Source organism: Geospiza fortis, unplaced genomic scaffold, assembly GCF_000277835.1.
Source record: "Geospiza fortis unplaced genomic scaffold, GeoFor_1.0 scaffold192, whole genome shotgun sequence".
In the NCBI taxonomy this organism is placed as follows: Eukaryota; Metazoa; Chordata; class Aves; order Passeriformes; family Thraupidae; genus Geospiza; species Geospiza fortis.
Genome location: NW_005054315.1, coordinates 3,294,395 through 3,314,966, shown reverse-complemented (window position 1 = coordinate 3,314,966; position 20,572 = coordinate 3,294,395). Strand labels below are relative to the sequence as shown.

The 20,572-nt window shown below is 37.2% G+C and overlaps 1 protein-coding gene across 1 annotated transcript in view; it reads right to left on the bottom strand.

Moving 5' to 3' along the window:
* The window catches only part of ATP11A (ATPase phospholipid transporting 11A), a 76,546-nt gene extending 67,955 nt beyond the window's left edge, over positions 1 to 8,591 (bottom strand). The window contains exon 1 of the mRNA XM_031056141.1: positions 8,487 to 8,591. Coding sequence (XP_030912001.1) covers positions 8,487 to 8,591 — 105 coding nt within the window. The remainder of the gene's footprint in view (positions 1 to 8,486) is intronic.
* Between the last annotated feature and the right edge of the window lie 11,981 nt (positions 8,592 to 20,572).

Here is a 20,572-nt window from a genome sequence, read left to right as displayed (position 1 = left end):
TTATATTTACAGATTCTAAAGAAACAGGAGGATGGAGGGAAGCAAGCAGCAGATTGCTTTCATTCATTCAAAAATAAGTAATAAACCTACAGATATGGCACACTAGTTCTTTTCTTTTAAATTAACATTATTAATTATTAAATTAAGTAAATTATTAAGAAAAATCAAGCAAGAATACCTGTTGTGATTTTTTTTCCAAGGAAAAACATAATGCATATGGAGATGGTATGCATCAGCAAGATTTACAAGATCAGATGCAATGAAATCCATTCCTAAATGGTATTCTTACAGGAGCTTCAGATTATTCAAAAGGGACTGTATCCCAAAAATATGCTTTATATTTAGAACAGTAAATTACCATCAGACACAGTCAGAACTAGCCAGAGTGACACCACCTTCCACTAGGATTTTAGCAAACAAAAGGGGAAGAGTCAAATTTCCCATCTGAATTCCAGGACAAAGATAATTAAAATATATGGAATTCTGCATTCTTCTTTATACTTAGCACAAGGGCTGTGAAAATGCCTCATCTACATGCTTGCTGGTCTTTAAATTGTTCAAGTAAACAATGGATAATTAACTATTGCACTTGGTGGTCTATTGACACACAGCTGAGAAGCAGATCTCTATTCCTACTTTACTACAAAAAGATGCAGTTTTGATGTCAAGAAAACACCTCCCCCCATTGCTAACCTTTGAATCTGTTAAACACGTTCACTGCCAAGTAGCAGCTGCTCACTATCCTAATGGTCAGGGCCTGTTAGACTTCAAAATTATTTTCATTCCTAAGGACATAGAGCTAGTGAAGCTATGATTCTAGCAGACAGAAGATGGGACAACCTTCTTGTATTATATTATGATTATGATACCTGTTCTGGGTTGTAAGATATGTGCGTATTCTATTTGCCATCTGTTAGAGGTGGGGCAGTTATCTTCTGTTAATCAGGCAGTTTCCTTTATCTCTTCCACAAACCAATCCTCCTTCCAGGAGATATCTTCTGTTAATGGGCCACTGAGTGTCACGGCATGACCGATAACATTACATCATCTCACTGTGAGATGCCCAGGGGGAGGAGCCAAGCATTCCTTCCTGGATATAATCTCAGATTTGGAACACCAGAGCAGCCTTTTCCCACTGGATTGCCAGAGGGGCAGCTGTCTTCTCCACTGGATTCCCAAAGGAAGATCAGGCCCATCTACACCACCACAGGACCTTCAGAGGAAAACTCCACCCTTCTACAGGATCACTCCTTCAACAGAACCACACCTGGCACTGCAGGGGGGCTGCAGCCACCATTTAATCGCACTGCTACCCACACCCTGAGCCACAGGCTGTCAGGTCATATTCTGATTCTGTTTCTTCATTTCCATGCTTTTTGTTGCACATCAGCACCAAATCTGATGTTACACAAATTCAGCTTGGTGAACACACGGACACTTTGATAGAAGGAAGGACCCTAATTAGAGATGGCTGTAAGGTTAATGAAACATTTATCTGGAGCTATTTCAAACACTTTCAACGCACTTCTAACTCTTACATATACAACAGTATTCAAGTACAGCTCTCTTTTATATTCAAGAAATATAAAATTTTAAGCTATTACTTCTTCCTATATTGCAAAGCAATGCCATGTGCTGAAGTACTTCGGGGAAAAAGCCATAAGTAGATTCAGGTTAGAGGTCACAAACTATTTTACAGTTTTACCTCCTAACACATAGGTGTTACTGATGAAATGCCACATTCAATCCTCATGAGTAACAGTGAAGATCTTTTAGATTTTCCAAAATTAGCAGGCATCAGGATCATAAATCTGACTTCAGATATAAAGTCTACATTGATGAAAGACAAGAATTTTAAATTTATAAAATGACACAAAGGACATTCAGTAGCTTTGAGTGTTCACATCAGGAGTATGAGTAAACCTACTTATGATGCATAAGAAGTTTGTAACACCAATAACCACAGGATTCTAGAACCCCTTTTGTTTTCACTGCACTTAAGGAATGTGAATTCCATTAAGATTAAACATTACTTTACAACTCTTTTGATGCAGTGAGCTTTTTAATATTTACTTTTACTCTCACAGAACGAATTTAAAGACCTGCAACTGAACAATCTGAAGTACAATAAATATTTCACAACTCTGTACTTTTACAAACATCAAAAGACTTCAAGAAATTCTACAGCAATCAAATACTTACAAAAAATAACCTTTACTAGTATTTGCTATTAGCTGTGTTTTAGAAGTTAGATATTAATAAAAAATCATTTTACATTAGAGCTATGTCTTTTGTCATATATAGCCACATATAGAATAATATATATATAACATTAAAAAAATTCATTACAATACTGACTGCTTAGAAGCTAGTTGCCAACTGCTAGTAAAAAAAACCAAACTAGAAAGTCCAGAATATCTGTTACACAAGTAATTAAGTCACAAACTCGACAAATCAAAATAGTGAATGCTTAGAATTTAGAACAGTGAAAATGAAGGTTTATAACTAAACCTTTTGGGAACTGAAGTCAGAGAAACTCCAGCATCTAACTAATCCCTGAACAAGCAGGACACTAGAACCCAAGGACAGACTTTCAGTTTTTATCATCTTAAACAGTTCAGTGGAGACAGGGTGAATTTTAAACCAGGATATCATTAATAATTCAGAGGAAATTTATGATACAGCAAAGGTGAGGAACATTTAAATAAAACACTTTCTTGACAAATAATCAGTCACCTCTAAGTTACTACAAGTTGATCTACAATGAACAGCCACCCTGAGTAAACATTTCATACTTGTAAAATACTACTCATAAAAGCATTAATAATAGCCAGAGAACTCAAAGTAACATCAACACAGTACTCCCAACACATCTAAGTCAAGCTCCAGTATACTAAACACAATATCAAAGACCATGTCTTGGTCAGAAGCAAAGGTGGTTCAAATTGTTATATTTTAGCAGAACTGTAGCTATTTCCCACTTTAAAATGTTACTATGAGACTTCTATCAGTATAATTATACAATATGGGGGATGTTATTTTAAGCTTTCAGTGATCCATGCACCTTTTATTTATATGTGGAAGACAAAACGTCCACACTGCACTTCAATATATCAAAACTGCTCTTGTGTCCTTCATGCAGAAAAGGAAAGGTATTTTTAAAGAAAGATTTTTCTATCAAGTCTAGAACTGTACTGTAGGTTGAGATTAATATATTCTGACTTGCAATGATTGTGATAATAAAGGCAAAGGAGGTTATGCAGGTTTGTCTGGGATGAGATGATAAGTGTAATCTCAACCTCCACATGTCTGTCACTCAGTGATACAGACAAGAGCTTTAACAACCTTTTGATGCTGCTGGTTTCTATGCAGCAGCAAAAGCACACAAAAACCTAACAGAAGTCACTGACTTTTAGGCTTTGATTTACTGCTGTGACTTCTTTGATGTAGGAAGGGATGGAGGCAAGTTGTTACAATACATCATCCCCTAAAAACAACTTGAGATGGGATAGTTGCTTTTTGCCATAAAACTCACTCAAGACTCTAGAATCTAAGAAAAATCGTCTTTTTTTCCCCCCAGACAAACATACTCCTCAACATCAACTCACATCTTGAATAATCTTCCTGAAGAAATGTTTCTCAGACTTCAAAGGCTGATCTGCCATTCCTTCCCTTTTCAATGATAAGCAAAGGAAAAAAACCAAGAAAAAACCTAAACACATTTTCTTCTCAGTAAAAGGACTCTCTATGCCCCATACTTTGGGAAATGCAAACAGAAATAAGCTCCCAGTACATGCTGGCAGGAAAGACTTCTATTTAGCAAATTTGAAAAAGCATACACATACCTAAGGGCATCTCAGCCCCTACAGCTCCTTCAGAAACCAAGCTGGATAAACCCAGCTTTTGGATAGCCTGTATGACAGATTATCTTAGGGAAAAAAAGCCAAGAAATGAACAATTCACCTTTATAACAGAAGAATAACACCTGAGAGATACTACTTCAAATATCTGAACAAGTATCAAAAAAGTACTGAACCAGAATCATCAGGATTATCTATTTTAATCTGCTGTGTATGACAGGCAGAACCTATGAAGTGAAACAGCTAAATAATCACAAAAAGCACATTTGCTAACAATTATTTTTGTTTCAAATGAAAACACATACTTAAGAAATGGAGATACTACAACAGCAAAGAAAATATTTTTAATAGATTTCCCATAGTGCTCTTTTTGAAAACAGTCCAATGGACAAATGTTCTTTTAAAGTTTCAGCTTTCATGCTTAATAAAACTAATTCACAGAAAACAGTGTGCCCCCTCATGTGTCTTTTCCTGTTGGACTAGAAATTCCTGTAATCAGTCCAAGCGAAAAAACCCACAAACTGAAAATTCTCAGTTGCTGCAAAATTGGGCTAAGAAAAAAAATGGGGACTACTAAACTAGCTTGTCATGCTGTGTTGGGTTTTTTTTTACATCTGTGTGGAGGAAACAGGAATAAATTGTAACGTGAATATCCAATACTGTTATTATACTGGAACATATATTCCAAATATTGCTTCTTTGAAAAGTACACAGCAGTTCTGTACTTTGTAATCATTTGATACAATCTACAAATAAGGAAGTGTGAATAAGATTTGACTGATTTCAAAGTTCAATGAACCATAAAACTGCCCATATTCTGAGCAGAGGTTTAGATCAAATAACTTCCAGGTATCAGCTGGTTGCATAAACAGACAAATGCTTAGAATCCAGAGACTTTAGGCGAGGCAATTCTATGCTCTCTCTAAACCAGCTAACATGAGGTCAGTGATTACCTGGCCAATTTCAGCCACAACTGTGTTTGTAAACAAAAGTCTGTTTCAGTCTGGTTTTGTAAACAGAAGTCTAACCATCCATGACATTTATTCTATCTAGTAATTCTTTACCTTAAACCTTTAAAAATGCTGAAAGCCAAAGGCAATCCCTAAATCAAATCAGAAATCCTTGTTTTAGACTAACTTCTTTGTTCCCCCCAAAATGCAGAAAATGACAAGACTCTAGAAATCCTACGTCACCCATAGACAGAAACACAGACTGTTAATGAATGAGGCATGTTTGATTTCTGCAGAGGAGCACATGACCAGTTTTGTAAAATCCACATTTCCAAATGTGTTTGAAAATATGGGGCACTCTTGAGGACATGTGTATCCTAGAGGCAGGATCAGCTGTCCTGTAGGCAACAAAAGTGCAGCAAAATACCAAAAGGACAGTGCCAAAAATAAAACTTCAGGTGATAGCACAAGGAGTATTACTACAAATGAGATAAGTAATCCTTGGCCCTGGTTGGTAGTACAATGTCTTACAGGAGTTATTTCTGTCCACTTCCTAATACCTCCCTTTTTTCCCCCCTCCTCTAAATATAAGAAGAAACAATCTGTAAGTAAGAGAGAATTTCAAGAGGGGAAAGTAATTTACTTTTGCCATCTAGAAACAATTAATCTTTCTTGGTTTTAGGAGGCATGCTATTAGACAATTCCTTAGAAATAAAATATAACTACATTTAATAAAGACAGAGGGCATACCAGACATAGACTGCAACTTGAATCGTTGTAGGAGACACAGTACCAACAGAAAAGGAAACTCAATATTTTTTCTTATAAATAAGCAGTTATGACTAAAATCAAGGAAAGCAAAAAATATTTTCACATTTATTGTATGTTTTAGATTATGACTGCATCTGAGTCCTTGCCACAGCAGCCACAACAGTTACCATATCCTACAAGAACACCCCTGGAAGCAAACAGCTACTGTAGGTCTAGTGCAGAGCAAGATTGTGAGTCTGCCAGTTAATCTGTTTGGTTTTTCTAGTACACATAGCTCCTAAGAGGTCAATTATACACTGTACATTGAATTCAAATGGACCAAGTGTTCTGATAAGAGGAGATAATGACTTACTTTGTTTCTTAATGTAAGTTGATTATGTGCTTATGCAAGAGGCTATCCGGTGGCAGCTGGAACGTTTTTACTTCAGCTGAGCCACACCTCTCCTCAGTGGGGCACTGAGGTGGAAATGGCACTGGACCCACCATTAGAAGGAAAGCAATGTTCACACCAGTTCGACAAGTTCTGGCACATGCAAGGAGTAAGGATATTATGCATCAATTTCATCACAAGTGAGTTAAATCTGCTATGATTAAGAAAGCTTATAACTCTTAAGGACATATATTATGGACAATATTCAAATAGCCAAGGACACTGGGGTTTAAATGAGGAGTTTTTGTTGTTTGTTTTGTTGGTTTTGGTTTGTTGTTTTTTTTTTCAGTGAAGATACAACATTACAAAAGGAAGAAAACTGAGTTCAACTGCAAACTTCTAGAAATAAAACCTCCAGATGCTTTTGTGAGGACACTAGCAGGACACTATTAAACAGATAATGGTTTCATTTGCAATTTGGGTAAATTTTTACATTTACAGAAAGAGTAAAAGGAAAGTATAGAAGCTATGCTGAAATGCATTTGCACTTAACATAAATCCTTTCAAATGAGAAGTGTTGAAGTCCTACAAAAAAGTCCTATCAGAAAACTACACCTCCAAATAATCTTAATATGCTAGAAAAATACTTCCTGGAGACAAATTCAGATTTCATTTGCACACACACCATACACATACTCAGCATCCTCTCTTGACTAATAGTTCTAAGCTCTGTTTCAAAGGTACAAACAGCCAAAACCACCATGATTTTATTCATACATGTAAGTTGAAATCTTGAGTGGAAATAAACCAAGAACTATAAAACCTGAGTACATATGTTAAATCATCTGTATTAGAACCTATACCATCCCTCCCATATACACTATAAAAAGACCATAAAATGATGCCTCAGCTCTACATAAAACCAAAAGTATGCCCTTGTAAAAAGCAATGCTAACATTGCACTGTTAATGGGGAGGAAAAACAAAACAATAAATTGCATGTTTTCACTTTTCCAATGGAGCTATTGTGAAAAGTATTGCTAACTCACAAATACAAAAGTTACAATGATCTAGTGTCCCTGTAAGAACTGTAGCAATATTCTTTGTAAGCTGCTTAGATTTCCTTAGTAGTAATTATTTTTACAAGGCACTTGCTGTAAGTTGGTAAATTCAGTATCAAACTTAGTTGGTTTAGAAAACCTTGACTTTGGTACTTGGGGAATGGAACTAGTGTTTCACTCAAGACCAGCAAAAAAAATACAATGTCTCTACAACAGCATTGTGTCCAACTGATGAAGCTGCTTACTTCAGCTCTACTGAGAGCATAGAGGTTACAATCACATTTTCTACTTTGCCTTATTGCAGAAAAAAACTCTACAGTACCACCCTCTTAGAGAACTCCTCTACACTTGTTCAGGGAACTGAAATACAATGAACTTTAGAAAGTGCTTTCTCTTTGTATGTGTGTGCAAAGGGAAGTAAGCTAGACCACGGAGATGGGAGGGACAAATGCCATAAAGTTGGAAAATTTCTATCATCTAACAAAGACCCATGCCTTCCAATTAATGCTTAAGTAAGTAATTCTCCCTCTCCTTGTCTTTGTTTGTCAGTGTTGGAGAGAGAGCAATAAAAAACCAGATTTCTTACAATGTAGATACCAGAACAAGGAAGAAATAGCATACTGGTTTTGTTCTTAGTGGTGTATAGTAATCTGCCTAATCCTAATGTTTCCATTTTAATTTTGCATACTTAATTGCAGTAAGTGAAATATTATTTATAGATCTTTTTGTGCTTTGTTTATACATCTGCACAGATATGAAACTGGACACATGGGAAAGGATTTTCCTTAAATGTGAGGTTAGCTGGAAACCTTATAGGTAAAACACAATCAAATTCCAGTTCTTAAATGTTTTGGTTTCGGCTTTGTTTCCTTTTGAATCCCTCACTTGAGTATCAACATCCTCATTGATGTCTCTACTGTGGAAGTCTAGACATTTCTAAATATTATAAAGCTTAATTCAACATTAGATTTAGCAAATATTCAATAGTTAGGAATATTTATGAAAAAATCATAGTTTTGTCTTGATTTTTTACGAGAGACAAGCTTGGTGTACCTCAGGTAGATCCTAGAGAGGAAGGGACACCAAAGGCCACACTACGACCCTTGCAAGCCCTCCAGGAAATACCTACACTTCATATTTCTTTCTTACTTATTCATAATGGGATTTGTTAAGCAAATTAAACTGAAGACTGTCTGGTAAAATAGGTGAATAGCCAGCAAGCAGAGGGGTACATACTGAAGGGGTTAGACTTACTTAACAGGGGGCAAAACCTTTGCGATCTGTAAAGACACTAGACTCCATAATGCTCTTTCGTACTTACGATATAAAATGAAAATAATTCTAGATGATAGGAACTGGTAAAAAAAGAAAAATTTCAAAAGGGAAGGAGCATGGAGGAAGTTCGTACAGGCCAAAGGAGTGGAAAGCAAGCAGCACACTATGGCACTGGTCCAAGGAGGCCGGGATGAACCCACCTGGGGATGAAGCTCCAGGCACGGGGCACGAAGGGAGCCACTCATCATGGCACCGCCGGGCCGGGCCCTCGGGGAGTGCTGCGAGGGCCTGTCCCTGAGGGACATGGCGGCAGCACCAGAAGGAAGGCAGAGCGTGGCTGGAAGCGCAGGGCAGGAGCCGCAGGCACTGCCAGGCCTGTGCAGGAGGGCCCCCAGAGGCCGGGCAGCTCAGAGAGGGCAGGCTCTCCCCAGGACCAGAGGCGCACGCAGGTAAAGCTGGTATGGTTTGCTCTCAAATGGCTGCAGAGCCCCTGTGGCAAGGCCGAGCGGACCAACCTCACAAGGGACCATCCACACACCCCAAGTGTTCACATTCCACTGACAGAAGTTTTTGAAGTGCATGCACGTGGCTGAAGGAATTTGGTTCATATGATACTCAGTTTCCTTACGTTAAACATATTTTTCCAAACAACTTATTTTGAAAGTCTGGCAAAACCAAACCCTGCTATACCCACAGAGCTACCACCATGTCTAGCAGAGCTCCTAAAATCGGGCCTGACAGACAAAGTGGAACATCACTGACACTTCCAGTCCCCAGGGCCACCACAGTGGCCATGGCTTTACAGTGTCAGAATGCCATGACTTGGCAGAGTCTGCTGAAACCCTGGCCCTGACCCCACTTAAGGAGGATCTAATCCTTGTTTGGCAGCCCCAAGCACATGAGCAACTTGGTCACCATTGCTTCAAACACGTGACAGATGCCAGTGTACAGGCACATTCATTTCATAAAGTCTCTCTCAGAGGGAAAAAAAGACATGGGAAAATTGCATCTTCAGTACAAAACTGCTGGCACACAATAAAATTCCCCCGTCACAGCAGAGCCACCTTAGCGGCCTTTCTGTAGCTTCTGGCCACATGGTAATGCCATCAGCACCAGAAGGGTTGAGCAACAATCAATAATCAAGCTGCTTATTCCATACCTTGTAAGATTAAGGTAAGTATCAGCTAAGAAAGCTTCTTCACCACATCTCCATAAGATGCTGTGAAAGCAAACAAAGAATTTCTAAAAAAAAAATAGCACTGAAAAGAATGAATTTCCAATTTTATTTACAGGCATAGAGATAGGAAATTCATCTACCTGAGAACATCTCATCTAGCGAAGCACAAAAAAATCCCAGTGAGACAACCTGTACTAAAAATACTGATTTGCAGTGGGGATGCAGTCTTGTAGAATGATTGTCACAACAACCTCTTGCTGCTGAAAGACACAGAAGTATTTTCCCCTTTGCTATTCTGATCTTCTGAACACAGGTATTTTCCCGTATCTAATTCTTGGTATGACTTCATCTCTGGAACCACATTTGCTCTAAATTATGTATTCTGTTAAAACTGAGTTTATACAGAGTTATACAGGATAGACTAAACACAATCTAGTCCTTTAATGCTACCCTGTTAACCTCCTAATCTATCAGTGTTTTCAGTTCCAAGTTTTTTTAATACTGCGGATCAGTTCACACCACTGAATCAGTTAAACTATCAGTACTGTAAAAGAGAACAGGAAACCATGCAGCCCCTTCTCAGCACCTGAAAAAGACAATGCCAATACTAGCTGTTGCACTGATTTAACCATTTTTTATTTTCTATCCTAAAACTGAGGGAAAATCAGCACCTACTACACTTGGAAAAGTCCTTTCCTTTAAGAGAATCACACTTAAGTCAACTGACAAGTGTACAATTTGGTTTGCATTTTTAAAGCAATACATTTAAACTGTACTTATAGCCATTTAAAACTTCTTTACACTATTCTTCAACTACCTTTGTTTTTTGTACTGGTACTCAAATTTCCACAAGCTAATGAACTCCCTCGATTAAGGCTTGAAGGTGGTCTGGAATTGTGTCTTACTTTAAAGTACTATGCATCTAACTGTGAATAGCATCTTTGATCATATTGCAAAAATCTTGTATCTCTCCCATTTCATACAGAGCCAACATATGGCCAGCTTTCTGATTTGGTCTCTTCAACATTAGCTAAGTAGTTCCAGTGTCTCTGAAATGATCACACATCAGAAGATCTAAGAACACACTTATTCTTTTGAAATGCCTCCAAAAAGGCTATTCCTGTTTTATTGCTAGCTTGTCATTATTGGTTCATGCCATTTCCTTTAAAAATGAGTGGCTCTAATGCTATTGATTTAAGAAGTTCCACTCCAGGGAGCTTACATTAAATTCAGTCAAATGATGTAATGTATTGGATTGTCCCATCATCTTAGTTCAAAAATTCTCTAGGTTATAGAACAAGGCTAGGCTAAGAAAAGAAATCACCTTGGCAATTCCTTGGAATTAATAAATAAATTAGAAGGTCCATACTTTCCCTTCAAGTTACAGCAAGTAATAAGTCAATACACATCAAATCTATTACTTTAATTATTTTTTTCCACTCTCCTGTATGTCAATAAGAGAGCGGATCACAGCTCTAATTACAACAATTACTTCCAGTGATGCCAATAAGATCAAAGTTATGTGAAGCTGTTTTAAGACTACTATTACTACTTTTCCAAGATCCAAAACTGAAAAATCAATTAGGAGAAGTCTGTTTTGCAACATTTTAAAACTCACATCCTCTCCTGACACTTGCTTTGTTCCAGCTCTCTAAAAATGTTCAGCTTTTTCTTTAAACATCCCTAGAATGACATTCAATACTAATATCCCAGGATCACAGGCCAGCACTGTGTCTTGTGGGCCAAATACAATAACAAAGGTGCTTTCACATACAAGCTGTTGCTTTTTCCTTCCAGAAAAATGGAACAGGAAAAAAAAAGCACTATAAGGTATTTCAGTTTGCTCACAATGACACTAATACACAAAGTAATTCTTTACAGCTGTTTTCTGTGATCATTTACACATCAATTCTGAGCTCTAGTAATTTACTGTGAGAGCGGCAAACACATGGTACATTGTTTTAATCCTAGGAAAAATCCAATTTCATCATCACTTAGATCTGCCAAAGTGAACTTTGCTGTGTTTCTCCCGCTCCCAGACAGAGCCAAGAACCAACACTGCATGTCAGCTTCTGGCATTTAAAAAAGTAACTTGTTCAGCTCAGCCTATTATAAATGCTTCCTTCAATATAAAACCAAACAATCAACTGAAGAGAAATAAAAAGTCAAAACAAACAGGAAAAGAGCTATACATGCTGATCAAGTAAACCTCAGAGCAGGATCTAAGCATTCCCGAGCTCAGGCTCTAGAGAATTCGAGTAGATCAATTTCCAAGGTCAGAAGACCTTCAATATCCAACTTTCAAGAATAAACAGAAATCCATCAGAAAAAGGCAAAGGGGGAAAGGTCGTCTGGTCACAGATTTCTACAAAAACACTGCTAACCTTGTAAATTTCAGAAAAGTGATGGATTTTGTTAAACTATATCTTATGCTGCCTGGTAAATCCTGTCTGCTCAATGTGTCTATTACTACATGAACACATTAGGCATAACAAACATATTTGAAGTTGACGAAACATCTTCATAATCCATTGAGAATTAAGACCTACCATACACAGGGGGGAGGGCACGTTAGGTCATGCTTCCCTAAGTCCTATTTGGCTTGTTCCTATAAACTGGAAAAGAGCAACAACATAGAAAAGCCCAAGGCACAAAAAGCCTCAAGCACAGAAGAAATGTTTGCCTTCCACTTATCAGCATCACTTCTGACTTCTACTAGGAATCTATCTACTACTAGACAAAATTAAATTTCATACTGTTCTTCTCTGAATATTACTGTAAAGCCAGTCAATGACAATAGTCATCCTCATTCCTCCCTGGACCAGAAGTCATCAGAATGACTTACCTATGTAACACCATTTCCATAAATCAAATCTGCATATGAAACTTTCTACCACACATCACCAAAGGCATAAAACAAGACATGTAGTTGATATGGTTTTTGTACCACATCTAAGTTAATAAACTAAACTGACAAAAAATCAAGTAATTTCAGGATAAACAGTGACTTGACAACCACTTAATCATCTCCAAAACTTTCCTTTTATGTAAGACCCATACCAATCAGCAAAACTACTTCACTCTTGAGGTCAGGTATTTAAGGCCTTCAGAAATCTTACATATCTCAATTTGTTTACATAAAAAACAATTACCACATCAAACTCCCTCCATCATTACTTCCCTCTACATAACATATGGTTACTCCCAACTGTAACAATCTTCATTTAAACATGGCATAAACAAGCAAAATATTTTAAAAAATCGTGTAAGATTCTCTCAATGTGCTTAACCTGACCCATACTGATACAAAGCAATATGCATCTCAGATTTTTCCTGCTACATACATGAATAAATTCCTCCCTCCCTCAACAGTTAAACTACTAACTCTGAAGCAGTAAAGAAGACATAGCTCAGAATCAAAAATTTTTTACACTTTAGCAACTGACTTTCGTATATTTGTGATGATACTATAGAAAAAGCAATGTTCCTTCTGAGAAGCTTTGCTACCATCCCATGCCCCACCATCCCTCACTCACAACACTGTAGCTTGCCTTATGAGTCTAAAAGGCATAAGACTCTGTCCTATTTCAAGATACATGCACTGTTACTTTATTGTATATACAGTATTTCCGAAATACTGCTCCAATTAGAAAACTAAAAAAGTTTCTACCCCTACACTCTATGTTGACACAAACAAAATAAAAATGCTTAGTTATAAAACTATGCTGGCTTTCTTCTTCTTGGGAAAGCAAAGTACTTGGAATTACAAACTTCAGTTTCTGTGTTCTGCTAACAAGAGATTAGAAGTTAACAATGCACCAAGTGTTACAGAAAGTAAGACTTACTTGCTGGAACAAACAAGACATCTACTAATACCCACTAATATTAAAGCCTCAAAAAAATCTGCAAAAAGAACAGAAGCAATCTACTGATCTGCAAATTGCAAATACTGCAGGTTTTACTCTAGGCATCACAAAGGAAAACTTGAATCAGATTATCATATTAAATATACTGCTACACACTGTCAAGTTAAAAAAAAGTCAGGGTTTGAATTGTCTATACAGCTTTATTCTTAATTGTATTCAAAACAACACGATCTAAACAACTATGGTGGGAATGATACAGAATTATTCTAGAAGAAAATGCTTTTGCTAATTAAAACGGTTCCTCTTCCATGAAGGAAAAGTCAAGTCATAGCATAAGCTGTTAAGTCACCCAGACATAATATAACAAGCAGCATCCTCTTATGCAATGTGTCTCCTGCTCCACCTTTCGCACAATTTACATTGCCACAACCTGGATATATGGAAGGGGAAATAAAACAAACACCATAACCTAACAGAAAAGTAGTTTCTTTTAAGACTGTAAGACATATGACAACATCTTTAAACACTTCTTGTAGTTCCATCTCTAAGTTCTGTTTTCTCAAGGCCGCCATACGTGAGAACTCTTTTTCCCTAAAATGTATCAACATTTTAATAAGATCCTTCTCTGCTGTTCCACTGTTTATATTACCCATTTCAGCCACAAAAAGTTGCTTTCTATTGCCTTCCTCCTGGGAAAGCATTTTTTCACATTCACACTGACAAAAGACTTCCATTGAAAAATCAAGTCTCACACTGTGCTCTTGAAACTAAGCTGGCTCATCCTGTTCTTTGCTGACATGCAATTCTAACAAAAGATCAAAAAAATCTGATCATAAACACACCTTACCTTGAGAACCTTCCCAACTGAGATTGGCGTGAGTCAACACGAAAGCAGCTTTTAGGCTATTCTTTATTAAAGAATAACACAACCATCAGCTAGGTCCAAGATCAACCCATCAGCAGGACCACACACTGCACTGCAGCTCCATGTGTTATGTCTGTAACAGTCCCCCCAAAAATGATTAAGAATGTTACATAGGCTGGTGTGTAGAGAAATGTGTGTGTGTAGGCAGGGTGGTGCTGATATTCACAAACAGAGATTCTCAAGTCTGTTATCCTTCCTTTGAACCAGAACAAAAGAAATACATATATACAATATTATGCAGTGCTGGGTTAGTGTTGGACTCTACAATCTTAGATGTCATTTTCAACCTAAACCATTTAATGATTCCATTGCCCTGCACTGTATTACAGGGAACCAAATTCAGAGTAGAACAAGAAAACTGCTTTTTTTTTTGTGGGGAAGTGCCAGATAATGAAAGCATGGAAGCTGTGATGCGTCTGGATGACACTCAGCACAGCAAGCAGGCAGCCTGCTCAGTAAAGCAAAGCAGACCTGCAGCTGGGGACTAAACAGGACTAAGGCCTGGGCAAAGTGGGGATCACCCACACCACTGCACAGAAACAACCCCAAGAAAGTTTTACAGAATAGTGGTAAATTTTGATGACAAGACAAAGCTGGACACCAAAAGAGGACTGGGATATTGTACTAGAACACCTTGAGAACTGTAGTAAAAAAAGCAGTAAAATTTAATCATAGAGTATAAGCTGAAGCACCTCTAAGGACTAAAAGCAAACACTGTGGCTATCAACTGGCAGCTCATCAGCTGGGAGAGGGCCAGAGGATGGGCCTGTAAAGAAAGAAATGTACTGATAACATTTTACAGGGCATGGGTGGCATCTAAAAAAAAAAAACTTTTCCAGCCTTCCTTATTTTATAGAAGATCAATCTAAATCAAACCAAGCACACAGCAGGTCTATATAAATAATCAGATTATTGTGATGAGAAAAAATTAATCCTTCTTGTCTAGGAAAACCTAGGAATCCATGACATTCAAGTGTGAAAAATACGTGTTTTCCTCTAAAATACAAATTAATAAAAAGGAATCAGTACTAAACAAATGTTTGGTTTATGAAAAGACATATACCAATTGTCTGTAAAGTTTGACTGAAAATGAAGATTCCAAACAAAGTAGTGAAATTCTGATTGTTTGTAGAGGTGGTTTTCAGAAGAGGGGTAAGAAAAACTTTCCAATGGGAAAAAAGTTCTAACAGCTCTTCAACTTGGCAAACTGATGACACAAATGCTGGCAGGCTGCCTGGCATATGGAATTTTATAAGAAAGAATAAAAGTCAAAAGGCATCTGGGAGAGGGAAGGTACTGCTTATCATTTGCTCACAAAAACATGATCTCTCACTGAGATTTTTTTCAAGTCACCACCAATCTGCATATTTCTTCCACTGTTAAATGTGTTAACATTCCAATGAAAAATGTTAAGTCCTGAGATATTTTTCATTACAGAAACATGCTCACTTGAAATAATATGAGGCTTTATTTTACTAAGTCTATACAGAGTATTTCAGGACAGGGCTTAGAAAAACATCACCTGCCATCTGTTCTACTGGAAAGTTTCTAACAACCATAACATTTCTAATTGCTTATCTAGTCTATTCTTAAAATGTTCTTCCACCCCAGAAAACTTTATGCTGACAAACACGACAAGACAGATGAGTACACCTATACATGTGTATTTATTTGATATATATACATTGTGCAGTCAACAGAACTGGCAATAGTCAGAACTGAAAACTAACGCAATTGTCAAACAAATGGAAGAAGCTCAGACTTTGCTTATTTAGATTATCTAAGGCTATCAGTCTGCAGCCTCAAAGCTGAAGATCACTACACCTACATTAACAAAACCTCAACACTAAGAAATAGAATAGCCTTTTCTAACTGCTATGGATCAGCTTTGGAAGCAAAACCAACAAAATACATTAAGAGAATAGTACAATCCTAAAATGCTCAAGCCTTCAACCTGCAATACAATAACTACAGTCATTAAAATATCACTGCCTACCATTGAGGATGCTCCACTGGGATAAGAGCCACTACAGCTAAATTTAACCTTTTTATAGAGATTATTTTTAAGTTCCTGAGTAAGTGGCAGTATTTAATTGAACAACGGAGCCCTGGGTTAAAAAATCAAGTCCAAATGGCATGGCTGTTCTTTGCTTAAACAAAAATCTGTCTATAAGGGACCAGCAGATTCCTGCCCAAGAAAACAGTGCCTGAAACTGGGAGTATCCCCATACCATTATATGGGGATGACTTATGATGTCAGAAGTCTCATAAACATCCTCCTTAATTACACTTACACTGTAATTACCTTAGTTTTGCAATAAGATTTCTGCAAAACATATTTAGGGCTAAAAAGGTGATGAACTAGAAGCAACATGCAATCAATCATCACTGTCTGTAAGGCAACCTGTTCTTCCCTCCTATCTCCCTGTTAATAGCATTCATAGCCTGCAACACAGGTAAGCAACTTCTGTTCTCACTTCAGTATGATCAAGTCAACATTATGTCATAGTGTTAGCACAGACAAAGTCAGCTTGCTGCTGACTACAGAGCTGCTGCCCCAAGATACAGATAAGGAATAAGAAGCAGAGAGCAATTCCATAGAAGTATCCTCTGCCTCAGAAGGTGATGGTGCTTCTTGGAAGCACTTTGTGTGTGCTGTACCCATTGAATTTTTTAAGTATAACAGATCATCCTGATGAAGGAAATCACAGCAAAAAAATGGCACAGCTGTCTAAACTTCCTAAGCTATGGCTAATGGAAAGCCATCTATTTCAGCCTTGGAAAGACCCACACATAGTATTTAAGGGGTTGTCATACAATATTAACATATTCAACTTCCCACAAAAGTCTCCACTATAATAATGGCCTAACTGTAAGCAAGAGTTATAACCAGTGCGCTAGAAATATTTATAGCTGGCTTTGATTAACAGAATCCCCACAGCTGGAAAGGACCTCCAAGTTCAGAGTCCAACACCTTTGATCACACCTTGTCAACCAGACCACAGCACTAAGTGCCACATCAAGTTGTTTCAGGGCTTCTAACAGTGTTTGACTCACAGACCAAACACCAGCTATCTAGCAGCTGCAGGCAGCTAGAGCTGAAGTTTTAGTGAGCCCTAAACTTCAGAACCATACCTGGTAACTGCTAACAGAATCAAAGCTAAGCATCCTTGATGGCTCCCTGGGTATAAGAGGCCCCGTACTGCCAAAGTTGAACTGCATTCAACACCGAAAGGCAGACAACTCTTGGGTCATAGGAAATGAGGGACAAAAAGGGACAGGAAAATAAGAAATGTGAGTTTACACCAAAGGATTACCTAACATGAGGTTGACTGCACACTGTCTCTGTAAAGCAGCTGTGTCAGAATTTGTCTTGATGTAAAAATGAGGCTTTAAACTCTAGCTTAACTGCAAACACATGTATGTAAGGCGCCCAGACTTGTGGCATAGTACTAACATATATGACAAAGGCAGCTAGGAAGACAGCAAAACCACACAATTTACTGTGAGGAAATGTCAATAAATAAAAAAATTATCTCAACACATCTCTACAGAAGCTTATTCAGTACTCAACTCAGACAAAGTTCACAAAATCCTGCCTGATGATATTAGCACTGTAAAGTACTCTTCAGACATGACTGTTCACCAGAAACAGACATCAGAGGAAAGAATTTCACTCTTCTGAAACAAGAAGAAATAGATGTGACATTCAAATCTAGCTTCAACAAAATACATTCTGAGCAAAGAAAATAGGTTAGCATGTGCACAGGAACAAAAATACATCATGTGTAGAAAGACAAAAGAATTAGTATCAAGGAAGAGAATAATCTCAAGAGGTGAAGTGTGCCCTGAGCATAAGAAGATCAGTATATTCTCATTTTCCACACAACTCCTGAGCCCTTCCAGGCAACACTAATACCTGCAACACAGCACCATATAAGTGAGTACAAGAAGCAAGAGAGGCTGGAAGGAAGAGGGAAAAAATTACTAAAGGAAGAGTCATGAAAATGAAAACAACAAATAGGCAGAAGTCCTCTGAAAAAACATGTTTCTTCTGAAATAAATCTGACACTTTGATGTCACTAAAATGAAGTTCCTGATAAATATGATTCCACATTCAAAAGGGAGCTACACACAACACAAAGAGAGAAGCTATTCTATTCCTGACAGAAATCCATTTAAGAAAGACGTGCTCTACTAGCAAATTGCTAAGCAGCATTGACAGTCAAACAATACACAGATCAGGCATTTATTTCATACTTCATCAGCATCTCTAAGATTATCTGTCATTTTCCATAGGCATTTTCACTTTTGTGGAAACAAGCATGTAACATGATTTTTGCCACAATTTGGAGAGCTTTTTCTTTCGCAAGCACTGATAAAAATACCGCAATCCACTTGTACAGATGTTCTGTACCTTAATTTTAAAAACAAGCCCTATAAATTCCCCAAATAATCTGAAACCACGTTCTTCCCACACATTAGAGAATAATGATTTAACTTTGAGATGATATTCTTTAACTGGGAAATACTAATCCTTCTATGAACTACACAATTCTCCAGACAATATCTGCTGCACTGGAATGAGAAAAACATCATGCAAACCACCTTCCTCCAATAACAGAGCCACCTAAACTTGACAGAATCACCAAGACTTAGTCACAGAAAAAAAGGGAAATCTGAATCTTGTCCTTACAGGAAGATATTTCCGGTCTAAATCTCAACTGTTCAATGTATGCAAAGACTTCAGGAAAAAAAATCCCAAACATTAGGAAAACAAAAATTGACAAACCCCAGCTTTTCAGGAAGTATATCAGTCTTCCCCTCCTCATATTATTCCTTCTGTTCAGATAACTGAGTAGCCAGTGACCCACATTACATAGCATTAGCTGGTTTAACAATACTTAAGTAGAAAAAGGGCTTAAGTAGCTTAGTATGTAAATGGTAAACCACAAAAACGATAGACAAAATGAACAGAAGCAATTTAGTGGTCATGTTTCAGTACACTGTCAGACTTAGAATTCATATTGTTTTATTTGCTAAGTATTTAAACAGATTTGGGCATTTCCAAAAAATGAGGCATTATCAGGGGTTGATTAAATGAAGTATTTTGCCTAGAGACAAGACTGGCACGTGCATAGAAATTGCAAATGAAGTCAAATATTTTTACCTTTATAGAAATTATTTTCAACAGTCATAGTCCTGAAAGGAGAACCTGTTCCATCCCTCTGCAGACCTAATCCTGTCGTAGCTCATTTCCACATGAATTCTTGCACAAACTAACATCTTCCTATAAGAATAATTTTTGAAGCTGTAATTGCAGAAAAACAATGAGCTCTTGAACTTACACCCAGAAATACCCATAAATCTTTTCCGCAATATAAACAACCAGGACTCCGATTACAAAACTTCATCCAAAAAAATCTGGATGTGGTATGGATTAGACTGTTTTAAACTGGAGCTTAAAAATTCCTTTCTACAGAAAGCCTTGAAGAAATTCTTTAAGTTCAAAGTCTTAAGAGCAGTGCTGTGGCAGTACTGCTCTTCAAAATGGTCCAGAAGTCCAGTCATGACTACTAACAGGAAACTTGTGACAGGCTTTTATAAAAGCTGTTTCCTTTATATAGAATAACCTTCACAAGAGTCCACAAAAAATTTTACTTGAGATAGCTTCATTTTTAGCTTGCTTAATATTCAGGTGACTTTCACTATTAAGATACAGAGTCCAGTGCATCAGTGATTAAGAGGAGAGAGTAGTCAATTCTCATCTCCATATATAAAATTTGACTTCTCTCTGTTCAACAAAAACTTAAGTGAAAAAAACAGGTATACAACATTAACAGACATCTGATTTAACAACATTAGGTCAGAAAATTATACTAACATTTAAAAAACATGCAAAATCAAAAATTCAGGTTTTACTGCTAACTGATTTATTCTGCATGGAGAAAAACTAGTATTTTACAGAATTTCAGATGATCCTCAGTTCTAGTAGATTGAAGCATACCAGAAGTCTCAGCTACAATTTTTTTCAACAGGTTTTAATTTGAGGACAAAACCCACAATCTTTCAAAAGCAGTTGTCTTGTTATACAATTTATGACTCAGTAAATAAAAAAATTTCTCAATTTCTATCTACTTCCCTTTGTAATTCTGTGGTGTATGTGTCTCCGCATAAATTTTTACAATAACAAAAAAACCCACCACCAAAAACCACTGTGCAAAACCAGTGTAATGTTATAGCTAGACTGTCTCTGACAAGGTAAAACTTATTTCAGAGCCTTTCCCCGGCCCCCCCCCCCCATAAAAAACAACCCCC